The sequence below is a fragment of the Balearica regulorum genome, chromosome 2 (assembly GCF_011004875.1).
Source record: "Balearica regulorum gibbericeps isolate bBalReg1 chromosome 2, bBalReg1.pri, whole genome shotgun sequence".
Lineage (NCBI taxonomy): Eukaryota > Metazoa > Chordata > Aves > Gruiformes > Gruidae > Balearica > Balearica regulorum.
In genome coordinates this window covers 128,506,131-128,532,547 of record NC_046185.1, presented here as the reverse complement: position 1 = coordinate 128,532,547, position 26,417 = coordinate 128,506,131, and the positions used below count along the sequence as shown (strand labels likewise).

Here is a 26,417-nt window from a genome sequence, read left to right as displayed (position 1 = left end):
TCCACGAGTCAAGTGCAGACAAGACAAAATGCTAAGTAGGTAACATAGTATAGGATTAACTTGACCAGCTTAGCCAGAACTGCAAGGGCAAAGCGAGAAAAGTGCCAGATGAGGGCAAACGCACAGGAGCTCTGCCAGCAGCAGCAGCTGCTGCCCAAAAACAAGGGCTGCAAATCTCTAGCAGTATCTAGACTAAGGGACTGGGGGGACAAGGGAGAAGGAGAGCATTTGAGCTAAGTGCGGAAATATCCCGCTGCTGACCTGACCATAGCACGCACTGAAGTCTCGTCAAACTTGCAAACGTTACGACAGAATGCGTTAGCGGGAAGTGCCTAACGTCACGCTGTCAAACAAAGAGATGTGGAGGTAGGAAATCTGTATTTCCTCTTCCAGCTCTGACCTTCTCTTGCCTGAGGTCTTGGAGAGGGTCTCTCTTTGCCTGTGTTCAAGTATCCCAATGTATAAACAGGGAACAAACATATTTACCTGCTTCTGTGTTTGTGCTGGGGATTATTTAGTTAATATTTATAAAGCACTAAGATGCAAAGCTCTAAATAAGTTGCACTATTATTATTAGAAGGGAAGGAACATGCTGCATTCCAAAAACTCAGGCAATAAAAATGAGCCAGTATGCACATCAGAAGAATAAGATAAAGCAAATCATGATGTAAATAATTAACAAGAGCTTAAAATGAAGTTTTGCAAGCATGGATTCAGAAACATTCTTAAAAGGTGAGGCACTGAGCCCCAGGGACAGAAATGTTTTTCTCATCCGCCACTGGAGTACAGTACATTGTAAGATCATGTTTAAAATCAAAAGTAAATTTATCAGCTACTGTTTTTGTTGACAATTCTTTTGCTTCACAGCACAGGAAGCACTGGTTAGTAAGATATTTTGGATCAGCAAATTTCTCGTCATATGGTACAAACCACCAGTTATTATTAAAAAACAACAGCAGCAAAACAAGCAGTTGCTATCACTACATTTCATTTCCCTTTGCGAGTCTCTCCTTGACAATTTTTTGAGTGTTGGTAGTGGTTCCCAAGCTTCCAGTTGCAGCTCACTTGCAGACCCTAAGAAGCACAAAATACTGTACAAATAGTATAAATATCGGAGGAATTGTAATTCTGTCCACGTCGCAGTGCCACTCGTGGTTGGGGAGACTTCGCATAGGTCTCAACACCCGGTTTAGAAGCCACTGCTTTACGTGATCTTCTTATTGTAAGATCTGACACAAGTGCTAGTGGAATTAGGGCTCTTGCCTCATCCCTGTTCACATCCTTTCATGTTTTATGGTCTGTGAGCAGTCCCATTCAAGGCTTCAGTCCCAAAGAGATTCAAGACTACTCCCAGCACATTAAATTCTTACAAGACTGGAGGCTTTGTATATACAGTTTGAAAACTTGTGTCTTAGCTACATATTTATGCATCTACAACAATTACCATGTAGAAGAGCAGAGACAAAACTCAGGCCCAATCTCCCAATCCTTACTCTTACAAGTCATATTAAGACATTACAGTGCAACTGCTTATGTGAATAATATTTGCTAGATCAAACACACAACTTTTATCAACAAGGCAAGAAAATCTAAGTAAGTGGCATAGTGGTTTAATGTTTAGACTGTGCATAAGCTCCTCCTTTTATCCCCTTAAGAAGCGATTTTATTAAAAACAATGTACATTTTCAAACAAGTGCTGTTTTATTACTTAATATAGATCTTTCTCTCTCTTTTTGCTAAATCAAACAGCAAGTTTCCAGGCTTTCACAATTATTTTAGTACTTGATATCCTAAGGGATTGTCTTATTCAGTTTGCTTTATCTTTAATATACACTTGTGTTGTTTCTGGCTGCGAGATAACTCTATCCTTCCTAGCTTTGTAAATATTTTTTGGTATAGGTAATACAAATGATACACTGGGTCTCAGCTGAGGTTGGGGAAGCAGGGGGTAACACCTGCCCTTTAAGAGGGAGCAGTGAAAAGGCTGACCTCGGGTCTTTCGTGAGAAGGGATTAAAGAGTCTCTGGCTCAGAGAGACAGCACTCCGCACTGCCGACCCGGGCTACAATATTTAGCAAAACAGCCAGCCGCACTCCCGGGTCGTGGTGCCTGTGTGAGCCAAGGGTGGGGGCAGCCCCCGAGGCGGGGGCACCGCCGGGGCTGCCCCGGAGCGGAGGGTGGCTGTTTCCGAGCCCCGCGGCGTGGGTCCTGCATCCCCTCCTCTCTCTCCCTGACTCGGTGCCCTTGTGCCGGCTCACCTGCGGAGCAGCACCCAGCCAAGGTCCAGCGGTCAGCAGGCCTGGTAAGAAAGCGCCTCTATGCTCTCCTTTCCCAAGGGTGGTGGGAGAGGGGCTCTGAAGGAAAAACAGACAAACATTGACTCGCCCCAGCCTCGACTGGGGTTAAAGTGGGATGAGGAATCCCCTTCCCTTCACTCCTACCCGGGACGAGCCGCCGCTGTTGAGGGTTGTTGAGGGCAACAAGGTCCTCCCGCTTTGCCGGTACGGCGTTTTGACAACGGGTGCCAAACGCCTCTGCCTTTCGGTCCTGATGCCTGCCTAGCCGGGGACAGCCAGCACGGAGGCTCGCCCTGCCCAGCGCACAGCTGCCTCCGCGCCACCGCGTCCACGCACGTTTGCGAAAAACCACCGAACCGAAACAAAAACCGTGGGTGGTCCCACGCTCTCCTTTGAACTCTGGTGGCGGACGGCAGCGCGCTCTTATCTCATACCGGGAGACCTGCATTTAGCCTGGCCGGGAGGAAAGAAACACTAATTTCCTTTGCTCCGTTTAAAGCTTTATTTACTTAGCGCTCTGCGGGATTGGCCAAGGTAAACTAACCTGAATCTGTTCTGCTGGCACATGGATAATGTGGGAAGGCCTGTCACCATGGTGATGAACTGCATTGCTTTCTTGTTCATAAATGGCATCGCGTTCAGGCTGAGGAAGACTGAGGAACCTTCGGATCATGGAGAGATTCTCCCAGAGGGTCCTGTTCTCTGGTGAGGGATCTTCTTTCCAACGTAACAGCTCACAGAGCCACCCCTTGAAGATAACACCAGCAAAACATTAGTTTTTTTCCTCACTTCACGAGGGGCAAAACGAGGGCGAAACGTGTACTTTAGTGGCGCTGCATTCTCTCGCGCGCTTCCCCTTTCACTGTATAAGGCTGGGCTCACAGCAAGCACCGATATGCCGCGAGGCTGCCGTGCTATTTCACAGACCCTCGCCAACCGCGAGCATTTCGGAAAGCATCTTCCCCTTGGTCCTGCACCACAGCGCTGGTGCGTGCGTGCTTAGAAACAAACCGGTTGATGAAGGCGGAATCCCTTACGCGCTCCCCTCCGCAGGACGGCGGTTTCGCTGACACTACTATATTCTCTCTGCTGCCTATTTTCTTTTACGCAAGGCTACACCCATCTGAGAGCATCGACACCGTGTTTCAGGAGCCGGTAGATTGTCTGTTGAGCAATTTTTAAAATCCTGGCACTACTACTCAAAACAAGAAAGCGCTTCAAATATCTGCCTTGACTGTAGGGCTGCCTAATGTAAATCGCAGTGGTAGAGGAGCTCCCTAACAAGAGAGAGGAATCCTTTGACTAGACGTAGGCAAGTAGTATTTTCTTCCTATCTGCTACAAGTAGAGGTGCCTCTGCAGGTGAACTTATTTCAAGGGACAGATGATTATCTGTTACATGATTTTTCTCACAGACTCAGAAAAAAACACAGTCTCTCAGTTTTACGTACATTATTAGGGTTTGGGGCAGGGGGCAAGATATTCTCAAGCTTCTGATAAACACTTTATACCATTTCCAAATCACAGGAAAGCAAGTTGCCTAAGAGTGCACCTACTCTAATGCAGATGTGGGTTTGGGATACCTGCTGTGAAGTCAGCTACGGAATCCCCTGCAAGAACTGCAGCGGTTGCTAATTTGCTTCTGAAAGAGACAAACAAGTTTGTCTTGAAAACTTAACAATTGTTTTCTTAGGTATTCATGAAATTTAATTGAGGATTTCTTTTCTTAATTGTGCAGTGGTAGTTTTAAAAGAAGAGTGCAAACACTCTAGCTAGCACAGTGTGCATCAGCAGCAATTTTTTTGTATATTAAAATTTAGAAACAAAATATTACACGTATAAAATATGCATACTTCCTTTCTTTTAGCTTCAAGGATCTGTTTTCAAAACTAGGTCCATGCAATTTCATTTCTTAATGCTGTAGGAAAGATAATGTGACATTTTATTGAATCAACAAATAATATAAATGTACAGAAGCTTTTAGATCCTTTTTATATGTACTGGTAGTTGAAAAATGGTTTATCTAGACTAGTTTACTACTAGATACAATAGATACATAGATACAATATAGATACATATTTTCTTGAAGACATTCATATCTTTAGCTAGCAGTTAATAAATGCAGTGTAAAAATATTGCCACAATAGGAAGAGGTGAAAGTAAACAAATAATCTTAATGCATTCATATTGTATACAAAAATATTTAGTGAGGTGTGTATAAAAATTTGAAGTATATTCTCTTGGATCTAAGTGGAAAAATGAGCAAATGACACAGGAGAAAATGCCCCCGAGAAGTAGAAATAATCAAAATGACAAATGTTAGAGAGATGGTGGTAGCAGAGCTGAGAAAGCAAAAATTTAAATGGGGCCAAAATCCGCCGGGTGCTCACCAGGTGTGCCTGGGAGGGAGGGAGGGGAGCGGTGGCAGCAGAAGGGTCCCCTTGCACCCCGGGGATGGAGCGCACCGTGGTCCTTGACCACACGCTAAGGGAGCCTGCTGGTTATTGTCCAGGGCTTCGCAAGCTGGGCCAAATGCCTTCATATAGAGCACATAAAGTACAGCCTGTCCCAGCTGGAATCCTATGGCATGTTTTTAAAACAGTGGCAAGTGAGTTCTCCCTCCCCATCATAAGGCGCCCTGGGACGCGCTAGTGGGTTAAGGTACAAACTCTCCCTGCCCATAACAAAATCAACATGTTGCTCGTGGTTCTCTGCCCACCTTGCTTCCACGGGGATACGTGCTGGGTTATGCTCAACAGCAGTATTAGTTTTCTGCAGCAAGTTGAAAGATGTACAATCATCAGAAAACATAGGTAGTTTGTTGGGGATGGAGAGGAGAAGAAGAGAAACAAATCTAGATTTTACTTCTAATTGAAATGCAGTTATAAATTTTTTAATTAAAAAGCCCCTACAAAACCATCCTGCCCTGAAGCATAAAGATTGTTCTTTGGTTGTCTGGAGTCTACACTGCTTCACATTGAAAGTGTTGGTCCTCTCTCTAATGGTGGTGAAACCGAGAGCAGAGCTGACTATGATGGCAGTTCGAGGAAAGTGAAAAAAAGACAAGACAACCTGTGCCCTCCCATGACAGCTCTCTAAGGTACAGAGACAGACTGGAAGAGAAATTGCACCACGCTTTTAAAAGCTGCACATATTTTGTCTGGTGACCACATGAATCATGGATTTTTATTTTTTTTTAAAAGACAGTAGAAACTCTTTTTCAGTAATAAAAAATAATTCCTAAGCAATCACATTATATTCTGATTAAACATACTTCACAACAGTTTTTGTTAACTAAGAAATTCCTTCTCCCCTTAGTGTCTTTTCTGTGTTTCTATACTTACTAGATCAGTCCTTATTTTTATTAATTACCCATGACTAACATCACATTTCCAGTATTTTCCTATCAACTTTTGCACTGAAATAATACTTGTAATTCCTTATCTAAAAAATGATTTGATGAATTGTAACCCGAAGCATGTCTCTGCTAAGCCTTTCAGGGAAACTGATTTTGAGATACTGAAGTCAGATGCTTCTGACACGATACACAGAGTAGACTTCTACCAAAATGTCTCTTTTCCACCGGTTTCTTCACATTTTTAAAGTAGTAGAGAGATAGTCTGATGAAACATGTGATGGGCAACATGGAAACAAACAACTGAACTCTTCTAAAATTGCAAAGATAGAAATTTTTGGTCTTCATGGTTACTTCCTGAAAATACTTATGAAAATTGATCTCACAAATATTCTCAGAAAAGATAGTGAACGGGCAGTAACAGAGGCTGTAGGGGTTTACTTTGTAAAAGACTAAAAACTTGATGCCAATATGCTTTCTTTTGGTTCAAAACAAACGAAAAAACATAAGTATTTTGTTTAGAATTCTGTAAATGACATAAAGGTCATTCATAAAAGTCAGCTAAATGAGAATGTACGAAATGTTTCTGTAAATTTTAGGAAAAATGATCATACAGACTTTTCTAATGGTGAATTTTAAGTTCTGTAAAATTTCTAAATTTTGTTTCCATTTGATCTAAAGAAGTATGAAGTGCTGTAGTTAATGCAGTTGAATTTACAAGTGAACCTAACAAGGCTGATTTTTCTCCTCTTACACTCAAATTTAAGTCTAGAGTAATTTCTGTCTAGTTCAAACAATTTATTCTGAAGGAGGGCTTGGACCACTGTTTTTTCATCTCTTTATAGTCTTACAGGAAGTGGAAAGGACCACAAAATAATAAGGAAATATTTATAACTCAGATTAGATCACAGCTGGTTTATACAGCATATACAGTACATCGTTAAAAAAACCCCAGCCTTAAAGTAATTAAGCCGACACATCTATGCAGCAAGGCAAACCCCCCAAAACTCTGCAATGACATTGGGAACAACCTTGATTTTAAAACACAGTAAATTTGCCAGGCAACATTACACTGAATATAAAGAGAGTACAAAGCAAAATATAAACATTAGCCACATGTAAATATGTTTGGAGAACTTTCAGGATGTTACTACTTTTCAAACTGACAAAGTTTAATTTGACACCTTCTGTTCTAAAACCTTTGTTTCTATTCAAAATCACGCCTTTAGCTGCTATCAATCACTATGCTCTCCCTATTACTTAAAATACTGGCATGGGCCCTGGATAAGCTGAAAATGCCATGCAGATGAATTCTGAGATAATATGTTCAAACCTGTTATATACAACACAAATCCTGTAAAGTTATGTATTGTAAACCTACATTTATTGGGAACTAAAAGTCTTAAATCCATCTGCTACAAAGAAAATACTGTTATGCACTTTCAAGTAACCAAGTACCATCTGCAAAGGTCTTGCTACAGTAAGCAAGAAAATGGTGAAAAAAAAAAAAAAGATGCTAAACCTAAGATATTTAAAATAAATAAGAGTCTTCTGTCTGGTTTTCTGATAGGGATTTAGTAAAGAAACATAAGACATTAGAGGAAAAAAACCTGTGAAAGCCGAACTGCCAAACTATTGCAGGAAAAGCGCAAAGAGGATAACTGCCAAACAGACTCTGCAAGACCCAGAAGCATGCTTATTTTAAAGCATCTATGCATTTTATCTATGTATACAAATGCTATTTTATTCAGTCTGACCTGTGCTGTGTTTAAATAAAATCTTCTGCTCTTTCATGTAGAGTTTCTAGCAAACTATTCTTGCATTCTGGTATATTTCTTATTAAAAGGGAAAAAAAAAAAGATAATTGAAATCTGCACTTAAGGTGTAAATACCAATTCTAAGTAGATCAAAGAGGGTAGCATTACAATTATGAAAGATGTTTTCTGGGCAAGGCTTTCCAAATCAGCAACAAACACATCTAGTTTGAGAAGAAAGGGCTTCAAGGTGGAGCAACTGAACTCTTTTGTTTGGTGAATTTGTTACAGTGATAATAATTTGCCAAACGAGGATTATTTCTTGCAGAATAACTAACAAAGATGCCAACATTTTTTAAAAGAGCTATAATTTGAATCAAAGAAGGCAAAACATTTTAGACTATCAGTGCTAAGATATGAACAGTTTTTCTTTGGTATAGTATATCTAAGATTATTCTGTATCATTCTCTGGGGCATATAGTATAATAAAAATATATGGTGTTAAAAGAAATCAGCCTAAATAGGGAGGTATTCGATACAAACATTTTAGCAGGAAGTGTGAATTGCACTTCAGCATCTACTGTGAACAAAGACTAAGTACATAATCCATTAAACAGTACTTCTAACTCAAAAAATTGAGTATTGTAGACTAAACTAAAGTAGGCATTTTGAATGAGCACATTTTCAGCAACTAACTATAAAGCTAGCAATTTATCATTCAGCAAATAATTTTCTACTTTTAAAAGAATCTGTAAGTGTTACTTATGTTAATGAAGACTGTTTTTAATCTACCCACAAACATGCTAATAGAGGGCAATTTTTTTTATTTACAATGCTGAAGGCACTCCAGTTTATAGAACACAGATATGAAATTACATATTGGTGAAATGGGCTCTTAATTGTCTGAGCAACCCAAATCCTTCACCTTTAACACAAAAGCTTATAGACAAAACAAAGGAAAAGAACTCATGACCTAAACTTTAAATATTGACTTTTCACCCTTCAAAAGCCATCCAACTTGCTTCACAAATCTCATTTTTGTTCCAAATGGCTGCGTTCATCATAGATATTTCCATTTCTTTTCAAAACAGAATCCATGCATAGAAGAGAAGGACAAAGGCCGACATCACCACTACAGTATATGCATATAGTCTCGGTCTTTAGCATTAAACTTGTAAGCTGCTCATTGCACAGAAAGGTTGCTTTTGGAAAAGTCATAATACTTTGAACGAGATACATAATGGTAGCAAAGGAGTACTGAAAGCATTTTAAATTATTTACTAGGTTAAAAGGGTGAAATGGTACTTTAAATACATCAAATTTCATCATCTGGGCCATTTTTTGGTGGCAAAGTGGTATTGATCTTTCCAAATGCTTAAAATTAACTATTTCCAGAAGGTCATTATTTGATTAAAGGCATTAAAGTTGAGGGCAAGAAATGATGCACTTTGTCTTCTTTCCCATTCAAATAATCATGTAATTTAATCAGAACTATCCCTTCATGTCCTGTAATAAAAATGTTTGTCTTAAGATATTGTTCTTTACCTAACATATTAACCTTTAAATGTTATGAAGTTCTTAAGAATAATCTCTGCTTAGAGAAGATTCTTCCATAATGCAATGAAAGGATCTCCAGCATTTAAATTGATAAGGCCAAATTTCCCTTACACATTGATTGGAAAACGCATTAAACCCTTCAACTGAGATTTCTCACAGTGTTCAACAGGATCGAAAATTCAGGGAGTTCTGAGTCAGTAAGCTCATGCATATGGCATTGGGAAGCAAAATAAACAAATGTCACTTCAGCACGAACAAATACGACAAATAAGTAACAAAGGACAGTGCTTTAGTTTATCTGGGAAATGCTGTTTGCGTTCCATTTGTATTATCTGGAAAAATACAGCAGGGAACACCCACCGCAGGGTAAGAACAGAGCATTTAATTCAGAATTCATTTTCAGGCTGAGATTACTTAAATCTGACTTCTTTCTGGGTGAAATACCTGTGGGTTCAGACATGGGAACAAGCCGAGATGATGAGAGCAGCCCTTTTTAGCCTTAAATGTTCTTCTGGAATTTCCTGACTGCAGGAAAATTTATTCTGACTGCCGGTTTATCTTTCCCCAAATACAGAAATTGTCCTGGTTATCTCCTATGCAAAGCAGAATGGACCTAAATGCTTCACAGAAGTGAAGTCTATTAAAAACCCAATATTTTTATAAAAATTTAGGAAAACTAATAATCTACCAGACAGTAGTTTTTGACACCGACACATTTGTTAGTGAAAATCTTTTCAGTTTAGCTTATATTTTCAAGTAATTTTAAGCACTGACCTCAGTGAGGCACATACTTTCTAGTAATTTTAAAAGCTGCCGTGAATGTTGAATACTTTGGGATCTCCCTATTTTTCTCACAAAACTTTGTATCTTTAATTCAAGAAGGAAAAGCTGGTTTTCAGCCTGTTCCAGAAGATGAGTAGAGATACCAAACCACGAATGCCTCCTCTTGAGACGTGGCCTTAAGTGATAATAAATGTCCCCAGAAAGATGGTTGCCTTAGTATTTTATTTACACTAATCAGCCTTAAATTTCAGGCTTTGGCTTTGAGCATTCCCCTAAATCAGAGAAAGTTTGAAACCTGAAGCTGTCCTTTATCTCCAGCTATTTCTGGTTTATCTATATTACTGGCTTTCATCACTAGAACATTGAAAGGGGAAGCCAGATGTGAATTTTAAGTAAATCTGTATCTGCCATCATAATAGATGAGATTTAGTAAAACAAACAAACTGAAAACCCCACAACCTCATAGGGCTTTTCAGAAGAAAGGTAAACTTCACCAGCAGAAAAAACTTCCTTTGAAGAATACTGAAATAGATTATGCCATTTCCTTAAATTTCTTATCGGACCTATTATTCAGCTGCACCATCTGTCTGGATGTTACCTCCACCTTTTCTCTGGGTTGTGAAAAAAAAAATAAAATAAAATAAATGACCAAACAGCTATTGATACCAAACAGTGGTATTGATAGTATTTCATTGCAATATTCGGGTGATATTTTAGGGGAAAAGGATTCCCAACGTCTCTTCTTCCCTCTGCCTTTTCTCCTCTCTAGCTGCAGCACTTAAAAATTAAATACGTATTTCTATTCTTGTAAATATCCAAACAAATAAATAGTAAAAGCAAACTTGCTAAACCAACCTGTAAAATTCAGTGACGAGCAGCAAACAAGTACAAAACCCAGATGACCCGGAGAGCTGTGGTCCTGCTCCTGCAGTCTCGCCCCTCGTACTAGACCTCTCCCTCCACCCGGGGCCACGGTGAGTAGCCAAGAGCCCGCGCTACTGAAAAGCTTGTCGGATTCAGGTCTGAGGCTGTATCAAAACCGGTGGATACGTTCCCCGTGTATGAGCACTTGAGACATACCACCAGCTCATGGGAAGGAAAAAACCTAACCGGTAACTCTAAAACTGACTGAAAACATAAGTATCATTACTTTTTAGGTGAGTACAAAGGGAACTGAATAATCTAAATGAAGGGCTTCTCCTAAGCTTGGTTTCTCTGCTCTTAGCATCCTCCACCTTTCCTTTCCCTTGTTCAAAAGTATCTTTTTTACAGCATTGCCTTCAATTGCCTAGCAATGATAGATAGGCACGAGCCCTAATCACAAACATAATATGCATGCCTTTGAAAATCTTACATAAAATGTAACTACATTCATATGTAAAAAGAGGGGGGAAAAGTAATAGATGCAAAAAACAGTGGGTGAAGCTTTACTCTGCCTTCCTCTACTCCAGATCCTTCCTCTTTCACACACACGATTCAATTGGCATTGTAACCGCAATACACACGTGACAAAGATGGAATAAACAACTAAAAAAAAAAATCTAAACAAGAAAAAACAACTGCTAATTATTAAATAAGTCAGTCTTAGTCTAGCACATTACTTTTTATAGTACAGGCATCTAAAATGGGTCAGTGGGTTTCACAGAGGGTGACTGGTAATATATGGCCCTTTATCTTTTATTTAAGTAGAGAGAAGTACTGATTTCACTGCAATACCAATGCTTCCCTTGAAAGTAAATATAACCCTAAATCCAACCATGACCTTTAATAGTCCATATTTATTTATTCTTCAAAATGCAATCAATTTTTGTATGGCAGCTATATCTGCAGTTTAGCTAGAGTCTTTAATAGAAAGAGCCTGGCAATTTTAAAAATCTTTTTTACTACTATCAATTTACAAGTGAGGAGCAAATGTTTGTTATGATGTTACTTACAGAGATTTAACATTTGCTTTGGGGGAAAGACCTCCAGTAAAAAGGTCATAGGTCCAAAGCATCACTTCCATAATTACTTATATGTGTATATATCACATTGTTAGATTTATTTTTTTAAAAAGACTGTAATTTCCCAGAGGGAGTAATTTAAATCTCTGGCTTCTTGTACTAAACTTTTTCTTTCTAGAATTCATTTTGGATCACAGGAAGATCTACCACACATGGAGGAATCACAGGCTCCAGGCTCGTAGATATTTGGATTTCATTGTAAATTCAGTTCAGCTAACAAGACGTTCCAACAAGCGACATCATTCCAAAACATACACAGCCTAAATCTGTTCTCAGAAATCCCTTCACATTTTTACGGCCTAAATAAATGTTTTCATCTAGATTTGAATTGGACATTTAAATATTCTGAGAAAATTTCTTTTAATCTTTCTCTTGCAGTTCAGCTGTTTTCTGTGGCTCTGTTTCATAGTGAAGAACGCTTAATGCTCTGACAATGCCAAGGGTGAGAGGACTCTTAAGAAAATTGAAAAGAAACTTTTCCCTAACTTTCCTCCAGATTTTGTTAACCACAGAAACAGTCAGCAAATTAATACTGCCCATTACCTCAATGGACTTTAAAAACATTCTTTAAAATCTGCACCTGTGAAAGACAGACGCCTGCCGGTACATGAGAAGGGAGCAGCCAGAAGCATATATCTCACCCATGGAAAAAAGAAAGGCAGCGAAGCCCTTAGAAAGCTGAAATACCCTTACTTAGAGCACGGTTGCTTGGGCATGGGCTTGAAAAAATAGGGAAGCTGGATCCAAAGAGAAGATGGAGAGATCGGGTTTCTCCCTCCTGGCCGGGCCAGGGTGGGAACCAACACAAGAGTGTTTTCAGGTAGTTTGCCATCAGGTTGGGCACAAGAACAGCCACAAGGGAAAAGCTCCTGGAGAGAGCAGTGCTTAGCGTTAGACTTTTCCTCACCGGCCAAGGAAAGTGCCAGCCAAGCTGAGCCCCAGCTGTATTTCCAGGCAGCAGCTTCAGCAGCAGCTTCTGCCCTTAAATGAGGCGCTGCATGGAGCAGGCACGCTTCTTCCTGCCCCGCTCCCTCCGTCCCATCCCCTTACCCCAGGTGAAAAGGATCAATGCCTTTAGTTAGGCTCTCTCCTCATATTCATGATTTCTTAGATGTGAAGCAAACTGGGCACCCCAAAGCAAAAATAAAAAGAATCTGAAGCCCTGTATAGCTTTTTTAAAAATAACCGTTTTCATATAAACAGTGGAAATTTCCTATATCTGTAGAGCATTCTCTTGCATGTTACCTATAATGGAGATGCTAAGCACCTGGCTCAGCAAAATACCTAGTCACCTAAGTAAACCCACAGACGTAACTGATAGGTGTGCAAATCTTGCTCAGTTGGGGTCCAAAACTTTAGGGAAATCTGCTAAGGACCGTTCAGTCCAAACACCTTTACTTTACAAAGATCCTGAAAACTATCTTCATGTGCTTCCCAAACACCATCCTGAAGTAAGGGAACATGACACTGCACAGGAATAAAAATGAGATGACCGCTGAATAACAATGTGGACTCAGATAAAATTTGGCAGATTTGGAATGAGATAAATATTTGCAAATTGGAATTTTTCCCCACTTAGCTAGCTGCATGCTTGCCCTAGTGTACTCATAACCAAAAATCTGAAGTTTGACTTAGAGACTAAATTTGAGGAAAATAAAAAAAATGGACACAATGAGAAATTACTAGGAATACTGAAATTAAAAAATATCTGGAATAAAACATTGTATCCTTTCTCACCTTGAACTAGAAATCCTGTAACATTCTTTCAGGTGTGTTTTGAATTACCCAGTTTAACAGTAAGGGAGAAAACACTTATCTATCATTTCTAATTCCTTCCTTTGCCCAACAGCCCTTCACCTGAACTGTAACTGGTCACTCCTTTAACAAACTGCTTCTTGGACCGTTACTGTATATTTATGTTTGCACAAGATGCCTTTAATCTTTGCAGTAACGTGTTCAGCAGCTCTCAGGAGGTTTTCAGGAGGAATTTTACCCTGTCATTTCCTGTTTAGTTACGGGTTGAGCTCGCTTTTGTTTTCTGCGCTGTTTACTTGGTACCCTGCTTCCCCCACTGCCGGGAACCTCGGGCTGCTCACTAACTCTTCAGCCTCCTCCTCTGCTCTGGCACTACAGCTTGCTTTTCATTTCTGTATGTCATTAACTCTCATACAGCTCGCTCAGGTTCCCCCCCCCTTTTTTTTTTTTTAATAATAGTTTCTTCATGTTAAAACACTGATATACTGAATCTTCAAAAGCCTCCCGAATCAGCGATCTGCCCACAGCAGGCACAAGCATCCTGAGAAATCAAGAGTACAGCTCTTTCCCCAGCAAAATCCATGTCACCATGTGGGGACGGGAATGACGTCTCACCCACGAAGCCAGCAGTGCTGTCAACCAGCCCTCGGCTCCCCAAGACCCAGCGAAGCCCAAGGGCGTGGGGTGCCCACGCTTTACCCCACGCACAAGGGGATACTTGTGCGAAGCGACTGCATGCGGGGGGGATGTCCCTGGGGTGGGACTCCGGCATGCAGGGGACAGCGGTAGGACAGGAGAAAGAGGCAGATGGAGCGAGAGTGGATGTTGAGGGTGTATACGGGAGAGGAACGGGGTGGGGAAAAGTCAAAGGAGGGCTAAGAGGAGAGCTATAACGAGAGAAATTAGTGAAGGTGGCGAGAGGAAAACAAAACAGAAGGTGAGGATACAGAAAGCGGGAAGAGAGAGATTAAGAAAATCCATCCGGCCAGACAGAGCACCTTTTCTCAGGCAGACAGCAGGTGCTGCCTGAGGAAGAGCTGATTCACGCATCTGGAGTGTAGGAACCAAAACACCTCTACCAAAGAAAGAAAAACTAAAAATAAAAGACTCAAAGGAGGTAGGAGAAGGTGCCGCGCTTTTTTTATTTTGGCAATCCAGTGCTTCCCAACTGCCCGACATTTTTTGAATAGCTTTGCGAAGAAAGGAAAGCTGGATTTCTGGATCCTTGCAAGAATCCTGACGATTCATTTCAGCATTATCTCTTCCAACGTGAGCCCTTCCTGCCCTTCTCTTCATCTTACTCCAGACCCATTTTTGAGACACCTGCAGCCATAGCACCTCCAGGGCTTTGGTTGCACCTCCAGGATGAGATTTCCCTTTTGTTTGGGGTCTGCACGGACCCTGGGGGAGTCGGTAACGGAGGTGGCACTGCCATGCAGCAAGGAACACTGATGGCATACCTGCCCTGACCTACTCCAGCTCGGCTCTGGGGCACTAGTAACAGTCACTAACCGCTGGCCAAGTGGTACGAGTGTGGGTCTTTAACCCTCTCTGCAGCAGCCTGGGGCCAACTACATAGCCAAATTTTCTGCTACAAACTGCGCCTTCAGGGGCTTTCAAAAATCCATCCTGCTCAACTTCTTCTGACTGACTTTGAACACCGCACCTTTGATATTGCCACTGCATCACAAGTCACTGGCAATAGATAAAAAAGATCTTTTACGAAAGCTACTTTTTTTTTTTTTTTTTTTTTTAAACCTCCCCTGGAAGCCTTATTACAGATTAGATTTGATGAAATTCTATCAGATGCACTGCACCTCTCCTCTCGTCTGACAATACCTGCAACAGCTTCTGGGGAATCTGCTCAGTTGCATTCTGCACACCTACAGTTTTTTCCTTGCTGTAAGAATTGTTATAGAACCTTATAATTAAAACTTTCTATCAAAATCGTATTAGGTTTTTTCTCTGTGTAGGAAAAGTAGTCAACAGTGATCTACTAAAGAGTAGATGGTTTCAAAAAAACCCCTTACTAAGTTTTGAAGGTTATTTAACTAGGGCAAGCTGAATAATCTAACTTGGAAAAAAAAATGGATTTATAAAAAAAGCAAAACAATTTACAGACAACATTTAGTTTCCTAAAAACTAGCCATAATCTGCTTTCATAGGAAATACTGGAATGTTTTCATTTAAAAAAAAAAAAAAAAATCAATTTTCCATTTGCCAACATTCTAGACACTTTGAGGATTCTTTTTAAAAAATAATCTTTTCCCCAAAGGAAGAAATAAAGGGAAGAGTTAACAAAGAGACAAAATTCATGATGAAAAACTTCGGCAGAAAATTTTATTTCTGCTAAATTCAGGTAGCAGTGAAGACTACATTTTTTGTTAGAAACTCTTCTTAAAGCGAGGTGTTTGCTGGCATGCTATTTTGAAAAACAGCACAGTAGGATGACTTCTTTAACAAGTGGGCATAAAACCCAGAGATTAGAAAGTCTCAGAGTGAGAGACAAAACCTCCGTGCCATACCCGATTTCTTTGCCAAAGCAAGGAAGGTTTTTAATAAAGGTCATGGAGAAATAATCTCTAAAGACGGCAGTGTCTCTTTCCCCCTATATGTTTACTCTTTTATTTCACTCCTTTACAGTGACAGGCAGCCCTTAACACGTGCACACACACATGCACACACAAAAGGAAACAACAACCAAAGAGGAGGGGAAAAAAAAAAAAAAGAAAAAAAAAAGGAGCCTGAAATTTTAGTTACACCACATGTGGTTTTCATTTGTGAAAAATGAACAAGCTGTTTGTGGTTAAACTGTCTAATCTGCTGTTATCAATCTAGCGCTGCATTCAAGATTTACAGGATACATCAGCTTCTGTGCCACATTAGCTGTAAAAGGGAGAGGGGGTGGGAGGAAAAAGGAGGAGGAGAGAGTTTATCCTGAGGAATAATATTTCCAATGCAGCCACACTCACACTACATCTGGTTGTGCTGGTAGCGGCAGTTAAATTGAAATATTTCACAGCGTGTGTCAGAAACATGCAGAATGGTAATTATGACAGATCTGATTAAGCCTGAGTGCCACTAGCTCCCTGGCCAGCTCCGGTTGTGCAGGTGTGACCTTGTGCGTGCCTGCGTGTGTAAATAAAATTAATTACAAGCGAGAGGGCGAAGGCTTCGGTGACATCACAAAGCGGAGAAACTCCCAAGGGGGAGACCTAATGGAATATTTTCCCTCAGTCTAATAATACAGTTCATATTGACTTGAGGTAATTAGTGGGATCATTAAAGCAGTTTTCCCGGCGTATTTGGCTGCCTGATCAGATTAGTGAAAATGTTCTTCAGAACAAGCCCTGTGTGGTCTGCCAGAGAAGGAGGAAATAAAAAGCAACAAAGCATATTTTGGAATGATAAGCAGCGCTGGACTTTTTGCATGGCATTTTGCAGGGCCGGTCTCGGGAGCCTGGGCGCCCAACTCTCCTGACCGATTCAATCTCTCATCCCAGGCGCACGTGCTCCCGCTGCGCGTCATCTAAGACTTTTTAAATTTTTGTTCCTCTATCCTTCAAAAGTATGCCCTCCCTATCTCTCGATGCTTAAAAAAAAATCAGATAAAAGCCTTGTGGAAGTGCTAGCCTTAGAAGAACTACATTAAGGTAACTGGGGGAAGGAAGAAGAATAAATACGTGATCAGCAATCCCCCACCTCTCCCCAAAAAGCTAACGGAAGACTGAAGGCACTGGTTTGAGAATTGGTAACATTTTCATTTCCTAACGAGCTTACCCCGGCAAAAAAAGGGAAAAAAAAGAAAAAAGTTTAACTATGATATAAAGTCTTCCCCGGTAACAGAACACAGAGCCCTAATCAAGAAATGGACCATTTGTTTAAAAACAGTCTATTGAGCATGCTCTACCTTGCAAATGGAATATGCCAAGCTCTGTCACAGATGGCAAGCTTTGACAGTTCCCATCCGTAGCGTCGATACTCGACAGTTCAGCACAAGATCAGTGACATTCTGTCTCATTAGAGCCACGCTAATTATCACAGCTAGTTTCAGGGGAAACCATGTGTTGCAATGGTCAATTTGAAGGAGTCTGTGCATCAACAAACTGGTAATAAGGATCAGACACCTTATTATATGACAGCATGCTGCCTATGATCTGATTTACTGAATCAGAGGTACTGAGGCAACACTGAAGCCTGATGGGTTATGGAATCGCATGTACACAATGCGGATCTGAAATATCCTTTAAAAATAAAAGGGAGCTATATAGAAACAATAGAAATAAAAATTTTAAAATGGTGAAGTTATAATGAGGACTTTTTTCATTCGTCATTAAGACATGCAGAGATGTTCAAGATGTCAGGCAGTTTTATCTTTAATCAAATCATATAAGATAAATAATTCAAAATGAAAACTGTAAAATTATGGATTATGCTAAATTATAATTCATTCCATACTCTGATTTTTCAGTTTCAATAACATGTACCAAACATTCCTTATGTTGTGCCGTCTTGCTGCTTTAACAGAATTTTATATTTTGTAAAGAGCTTTCTCTACTTGGGTCTCTTTTTTTCATTTGTACATTTAATGACTTAAACTTGTGCTTCTCCTAGCTTCTCCCACACATTCGTGACTCCTTCCGCCAGACAAAAAAAATCATCCACCAAGAACCTGCCCTTTGCTATTTCTGGACAGCTAGGGGGGCCGCATCCTGCCAGGTGCTCAGCGGTCCCAGCCCCTCCCGGACACGCTGCAGGCTGGGGCTGTCTCCGCGTTAAGCATTAACTCCCGACCACCCTCGGGCAGGTGTGCGCCACATCCTTCCAGGGAAGCTCTCCTTGGGGCTCCAACACACACCGTTTCCTGAAGCTGCTACCAGCTCTTCGAACAGCCTCTACGTGGACTGAACAGCTCGCGCTGCCACCCGCCTGGCTGGGAACCTCCACCCAGAGCCGATTTGACCCCACGTGTAAAGCACGCTCAGGAAGCGCACTTTTTCAGTGGTGTGTCAACAAATCCAACCTTTGCCTTAAGTGTTGAAAGGGCTGCCTGGCCCCAAGGAGCTGTCTGAAGAGGTCAATATAATCCTCCTACCAGTTAAGTATTTTTCATTCTTTTTCTTTGGCTTGAACTATTTCAGGTTTCAATGCTTTTTTTTCCCTCTATGCAGATTTCCATGGGCAATTGCACACTGATATGAACCACCTCGGAGGTTTTAACGTGGTTTCTCTTCAGTGCATCTTTGTTGATTCAAGAAGTTGCTGTCTACGTTTTACTAGCGGGACCCCAAGACTCACTGAAGTCAACCCACTCCACCAAGGTCATACCAATAATGTGGGATCTGGCCAGGATCAACGCCGGCCCTTCTCCAGGTCTACTCAGATCAAGCAATAAGCAAGTTAACTGAACTCAATTTTTCTACCCCTTTTTCAAGAATTAATTTTAAAAAGATTCCTAAGGAAATTTCCTGAGGTTCTAACCTTTATTTCTGAGAAGGGATGTTGTAAAAGAAATTAAGACATGGGGCAGAGGAAGGACTTGGAGCACTATAAGCATTCATTTTGTTCCCACAAGAGAAACCCAAAAATCTCTTTCCCTCCAACTTGGGCGAGACAGAACACACTATGACTCTGCAACACGATATTTTGTGAAAGAAAAACAAATTAGCTCTATCTGCCAAGTTTCACAGTTTCACTGAATGACACGCCACTTTATGGGGCAATTCTTGATCACGCGCAGAAGCCCATCTTGCTTTCTCAGTTCACACTCTTCCTCTCCCATCCCCGCTGACACCCGATCCCGTCCCGACTCCTGCTGCTCGTGGCGCCTCTTCAACTGCCAGAGCAATCACCCCCGGGTAGTGGAGGGAGGAGGAAAATAAAATACAAAAATAAAATTGAAAATGAAAAAAGTAAAAATAGAGGCTGTGGTGTGGTGTACTTCTGCAGCTAATGTTTTCTAACTACTGTATCTCGCTTTCCCGCGAGGGCGAGGGGTTTATTTCCAGGTGGACCCATGAAACGATGGCAGACCTCAGAGCACGTTTTGTTTCCACCTCGCGTCTCCCCGTGCAGTATCCCTCCCCGCTCCACAGAGAATCCATTGTACGCCGAGGGGAGGGGGGGAAAGAAGGGGTTTAAGCCAAGATTTAAACCCAGGAAGTGACTCAGCTGCTCTGAGGGAGACAAAGGCGGGAGACAACTTGACGGAGACACAGGGTGACAGGCGAAGGACCGAGCCCCCCCGCCTGCCCCCCAGGCTGGACCCCTCTGGGGCAGCCTGAGGTGCAGTGCCCTGAGGAAACAGCTTTGGAAATAGATTTCAAGGACACCCCCCCCCCCTTAAAGCCACATTGTTACTAGAGGATTACTCTTGGTGATAAAAAGGTTTCTTTTCCCCCCATTTGGAAAATAGTTTAATAGATCGTTCTCTATCTGCTGTAATGGCATGTTACATCTTCGTGCCAGATCCACAATACTGTGCTTGTTCAGTGTGGGAAGCTGTTTAAAAATGACTTTCCTATTAGAGTATATAGCTTAGTCTCTAGATGGAAAAAGCCAGATCAAAGATATAGCATTTATAAAACTGCTGGTTAAAAAGATAAAAGTGAGATAACAGACATCAATTTTTCACTATAAATCTCTGGGTTTACTACAACATTAAAATTTCCAGTAAAAGCAGGGTTTTATATACCTGAACTCTAATGGCCTATTCTGAAAATATTTATGTCAGGAAAAGCATGGTATTTGCATGCCAAAAGCAATTTTAGTGCCAATGTTTAGCATTCCCTTCCCATTTAACTCCTTCCCATCTACTCAGGAGTGTTAGATGCTCTGCCTAATGCCTACCCGGTGAGCCTCCCCACGCAGCCTTTCAGGGGAGGATGCTCCAGGTGCGTACTAAGGCAAAAAAGTCGAACGCTTCTAATAAAACACCACCGCACGAAATACTTGTGTGATGGCTTAGGATGGAGTCTCTTGCAATGGTCTGAACCACTGATTTTACCTATATGTTTTGCATGCGAAACTATTCATTTCCAAGGGGCTAACTGCCTAACCAAAGTGAAAGACGGGGACAGAAGGACAGGAAATTGGGCAACGCGGTGCAACAGCTCAGAAGTAACGGGTCAAAACTCTCCGTAATTAGATGAGGTTTCTGGAAGTACGGGTAGTACTCTATTAGTTTTACACTAAAATTAAAATCAAAGCATGATTCCGTGTGAGCCAAGTGTCTCACCTTCAACATATAGGCACTTTGATTCGGTGAGAAGGGAGGGTGTTTGGCACCTCCCTGGCCATACAGAGCGATCGGCAGGATTGACGCTGCAGAAGAGTATCGATTTTACCTATTTATGCTACTGTAAAGCAAACTTATTTAGGTATAGTAACGCAAGCTAGTGGCCTTACCCTGTAGCACATGGGACTCTCAGAGGTATGGCAGTTGATATTACTTCAGTTTTTGCAAACTGTAATTTCCGAAATTTAAGAAAGCTTTAGCAATGTAAGCTGATTTTCAGCAAGTTTTGCTTTCTCCCCTACTTCATACTAGCACGTGCAGGCTGCAGCCTTTCAGGATAAGCCATTAACATAAATGTAACTTCTGAAAATACAGCAAACATACAGGAGCACTACAAGTCTCTACTTGCCTTATCTCTTGGGGCTCTTAGGTTTGGGGTTTTTTTGTTTGTTTGTTTGTTTTTATGGAATAAAATTAGATTTCAGCATCTGTCACCATCAAGGAAAAAAACTCATCCCTGGCTCCCACATGAAAACATTGAAACCAATGCACAGTTACTGAACCATGATGCCTTAATGATCATTACACAGATCAACTTTTTTTTTGTTTGAAATAACAAAATTAAGAATGTGCTTTCATAATTACTTGAATCAGACTGTCAGGTTATAAATTTAATAAAAACTCAATATGATTAAATTGTAAAAGTAACGCATGTCACACAAGTTCATATATGTGTGGATTTTTTCATTTTGACTTATTCAGGGGTGCTGATTAAATTTTAGTAAACAATATTGTTACTATTGCCGTTCTATCACTAAAAACCAACAAACTGGGAGCAGACGCAAAGCACTTGGTAAACCTCTCTGTCTTCTGTTTGCATGTATTTTTCTAAAGCTCGTTTGAACATAACCTAAAAAAGTTACGTAGACCTATTAGGCAGATAATTTGCAATAAAAATGTAAGATTTTAAATACTGACGTTAGATGTTTTGCCAGTTACGATTCTAAAACTCCCCTAAGATATGATGTACACAAACAATTTGAATTATGATATCTTCCTCACCTCCTCAGTATAACCATAGTAACTTTTAAAGTATCTATTTTGAATATAACAGAATTTGAATTTATTCTGCAGATAATATATTGATCCTTAAAAACATAGAAATTTTAAAAATACACAGACTGCTTACATTCCTATATGGGAAAACCATTCAACATTTGAAGGAATCTTCTAGCTAAGTCCCCAAACTCATTCAAACCCACGTGCCAGATAGTGCCTTTGCTTTGGGAAAACCAACAAGCCACCAGCAAAGCGCACCGTGAAACTATAAGTACGCAAACCATCACTCACCTAAGCCAGAGCACGGTCTCACCAACGTCACCACAATGACTTCCTGCTCCTGTCGCCCCTTCCTTGCCCCGCGCTATGACCTCTGCTGCACCGAGCCCCCGTAGCCAGCTGCTTTGTGGAGCATCAGGTCTGTATGCGGTCCTCCATCAGTCGGGTAACTCTTGCCAAAGGCACTCACACAGGGCAAGGGAAGATGCTCGGTTTTTACCTTGGCGCTACCTAAATAGAAACTTCTGTAGCGCATCATTTAATAGCTCTTCTGTACAAAGTGCTCTAGTCAGCAGAATATTATCTGCGGTCTCCTGGCTTAGGCAAGCCCAGACACCTTGCAGATGCTGGCTGCTTAGACACCTGATCTGATGTTGACCCAAAACAGTTCCTTAAAAAAATAAATAAATAAAAAGGCCCCTCAGCAAACAGCTATCTTTGTCCACTGGCAGAGCTGGTTTAGGCCACATGCGGTTTTATACCATAACTCCAGACTACACTCGGGAGTTAATCAAGATTTTATATCCAAAATAAGATAAGAGCAGCAATGTTCAATTTTAGTGATTTTAAAAACAAAACTGTTAACTAATACATCATTTTCTAATACGTGTTCTCCAGACTATTCCCTATAACTGGAAGTGATTATCCCAGGATTTCCAGTTCTGAGCAGGAAAGCAATATCCCCAAATTAAAAAACAAAACAAAACAACAACAGACCTCTCTCAAGAGAGGTTATCTTAAAGAATGTGCTTGAACAAGCCTCTTTTTTTGTGAAAGGGAGATTTCTTTGCCCAAAGAAATATTTGTCTGTACCGCTGACAAGTTCCAATGCAGAATTTTTTACAATACAGATATCTCCTTTAACATACGTGGCTTTGCTACATACTTAAAGCTTATTAATTGGCTGACTAGTAGTCAGCTGGTTAGAGAAGACCCAGCACATCCAGTTTACCTAAGAGGTTACTTCTGTGAAGCAGCTTTCTACTACAAAAGGCACTGTGGCTAACTACAGACCTGAAAGCTTGCTTAACACACAAATTAACATTGCTCTGCTTAAACTGGGGAGAAAAATAACCTCTGAGAATACAGGTATAATTTCCACAATAAAAGGGAAAAGAACTACATGTATGGTGTTGTTTGTTTCCTGTGCTTGGTAGCAAAGTTTGTACAAGAATCTAAATTTTATACCAATACTCTAAAAAAATTGCACAGCATCCTCTGGAAGCTTTTGTGCTTGATTTTGATTAACTGTCCCTTTTAAAGTCAGCATTGGAAGAGCTGTCCCACCCAGAAATTTTAAGACTACGCACTTAAATAGATATACTATCACACAAATCAGATCAGATCAAAATTACGTTGACCGATAGATTGGCTTCATACCTTAGTTTTGCGGAGAACTGCAATGGAAAGGGGAAGGTGTAGAAAACGGACAGTTCTCTAACCACGAATCTTGACATGTAAATAAAGACATCTGAAGAGCACACAGGTTGGAAGCTGCTGTAACATTCTATCATAATTAGAAACATTTCAAGAGCCCTGTAATTTCCAATCAAAATTACAGTAATTTCCGATATACAAGCCATGATTCATGACAGAATTTTTACATTCCATGGGAGATTATAGTGGCCTGATGTATGACACACTGAGTACAGCACTAACATAAACAATTCAGTTTAATGTTTAAACAGCACTTGGTGTTTAGAATCCCACAATAAAAGAAACATATTATTGTAGAAATTATCACTTTGACAGTGATTGAAGGGTAGGCAGGCATGTGGCCTATAAAGCTATAATTTTTACAGTCCACAGCTTGAGTTTAATCATTTTGATATAACATTTCCAAAATATCCCTTTAAATGCTCCTTACAGCATATAACTTAAGAGACAACATCCTTTCTGTACAATGAAATAGAGTATATTCCAAAACGTGAACAACACAGAAGTCAAAAGTTAAAGACTATTAAAAAGAAAACTAGCACTGAAATGCTGACGGCCCAGGAAACGTTGGTCTAACTGATCATTACCAGCTTTCCCTGGAAGATGCTGTAGTTTTCTATGAAGTAATTCTAGAAAAGTAAAGGAAAAGTGACTAAGGGGACTTAACATTTAATCTAACGTGAAAATTCAACATTGCAAGCATTAGTGCCTTTACCATTTCTTTCAAGTGTTGGTATAAGCGTGGTTCTAGTCTTTCCTGTTTTTCTGTATGTTTTTCCTTTACTTGCTTCTTGACTACATTCTCACTTAAATCAATGCTTTTGCATACTCTGGTGATCTTTCTCAGAAGACATGTCACTTATGATAATCACAGCCAACAAGTGCTTGCTGATTTCCCTCCCTTGCCACTAAACTTGACAGAAATTCTTCAGTTGAAGAAAACAAAATAGGAAACCACGCAACGAAGGCTTAAAACTGAATATGCAATATATACATACGCACACACGCAGGTAACCAAGCAGCCATCGTATTCCACAAAGATCATACATGTTTTCTCAGATGTAACTTGTATAACCGCAGTTTGTTGGCGTTTCTTTTTGGTTTTGACATGGGCAGTGCTACCCCACCTCCCATGCACAGCCTCACCAGTGGGTCTGACTAAATATTTTCATAAAATCCAGCGCTCCTTGTTACAGCGCATGTAATTGCAAAACACCAAAGCATCAAGATGAATTCGGCAGCAATACATAGCTCGCCCACAGCTTTCGCCACGTCCACGCCAGCTAAAGAACTGATGAACCTGATGCTTTCTGAGCCGCGCCAGACCCACGGGTGTGCAGCAAAGGCATCTCGCTGGCGGGGACGGGGGGAGGGATGCACCTCGGGAAGCCGCTTCTGGTCAAGGGTAACCAGAGGCTACCTTTGGACTTGGCACAGAGCTCCGAGCCATGGTACTGGGCTGGTGCGCTAACCTGGCCGCTCGTCGTAACTCACACAAAACCAGATCAAAACCAAAGCGGGGGTGTGGGGAGGATAATCACAGAGGACAGGGAGGCCGTTGCGCCCTGGGAGCTTTACCTGGCTTTTGGTTGCCGCAACCTTTGCAAACAGTGCTTGAGACACCTTAGCTCTCTTCATTTCCTGCTGAATCTCATCGTAAATGGAAGCATTAATGTTCATGGAATTATTTTCTGTTTTTCCATTCCTCTCTGTAGCAATAGTAGCTGTTTTGACCTAGAAAATATATTTTATGAGACATTTTTCATTATGAAAAAGTTATTTTCCTCTCTTTCCCTCCCCAAGTAGTTCCCCTTTCCATTTTATTCCTTTTATTCAATCTTGCTCCGATATTCTTTCAGCTTTTCAGAGATTTAACATTGTAAGTTATCTGTGGTTCAGGCAACTGGGAAACAAGAAAATTCAGCATATTGTAACAGGTGAGTACATCTGAAATATGAGTTATCATTAACTGACCATTGTGAATTTCAATGTCATAAAACAAATTAGGTGGAAACGTGTCAAACATTCTTGTAGAGACTTGTGAATCCTTACATAATTTCTTTGCCCCATGCAAATTAAGTGCAAATTGTAAGTGCAGTATAAAAGAATCTAATGAAATAGAAACCTGACAGATATATCTTGATTCATGCCTTATGTCCAGTACACTGAAATGCATGATAATGTAGAAAAGTTATGGCTTTAGATTTAACTTTAAAAAATATTCTCTCATTTGTTTAATTCTTTAGCTGTTTTTAAGAAAGCAATAATTTAGAATAATGCATATTTTAACCACTCATTCACGAAATCAAGATAGGGCTTTCTTAAAAATATTGTAGTTGTATTTCACTTACATCCATCAAATATTTATTCTTCTTGCAGTCCAAGTTAAAAAAAATAACATGAAAACAAGACAGAATAATTACACTACCACCTCTATGCTGCATCTGCAGCACTAAGGAAAACAACAAAAAATACATCAGTAGTGACACGATGTGCAGAAGACTATTCCTTCCTTCATCCTCTGGAAACAATGATAGTGGTGTTTCAACACCAAGAATCATCCCACCAAGGTTACAGTGCAGTTTCTGCAATATCAGTTGAAAGGTACTAAAAATCAGCAGGTACCCAGTTTATGCTACAATATTCTCAGTAGTTAAGGATAACGTCTGTCTTTAGCAGCTACTCTTGCAATGCGTGCCCAAGATCAGTGGACCTAATGGACCGCTAATCCTAAAGTGGACCAGAGGAAAGGAAAGACTGGATTTCTGCCAAGAACCCACCAGGTGATGATGCAATATCAAACCTTTAGATTTCGATTCAAACCTACTGGTTCATACTGAGATTGCTGAGAGCTGAATTAATTTAGCCATTCAGAAGTTACGCGTCTAGTCAAAGTTAGTCA

At 40.5% G+C, this 26,417-nt stretch overlaps 1 protein-coding gene across 7 annotated transcripts in view; it reads right to left on the bottom strand.

Annotated features, from left to right (window-relative positions):
• Positions 1–26,417, bottom strand: part of SATB1 (SATB homeobox 1) — a 93,701-nt gene that overhangs the window by 2,108 nt on the left and 65,176 nt on the right. For 4 of the 7 annotated variants that reach the window (XM_075745852.1, XM_075745853.1, XM_075745851.1 and 1 more), the window contains 3 exons: positions 25,094–25,249; positions 2,842–3,045; positions 2,259–2,354 (listed from right to left, as the gene is read on the bottom strand). In XM_075745852.1, the coding sequence (XP_075601967.1) occupies positions 2,259–2,354; positions 2,842–3,045; positions 25,094–25,249 (456 nt within the window). The remainder of the gene's footprint in view (positions 1–2,258; positions 2,355–2,841; positions 3,046–25,093; positions 25,250–26,417) is intronic. The other 3 variants (XM_075745855.1, XM_075745854.1, XM_075745856.1) reach the window with 2 other exon arrangements.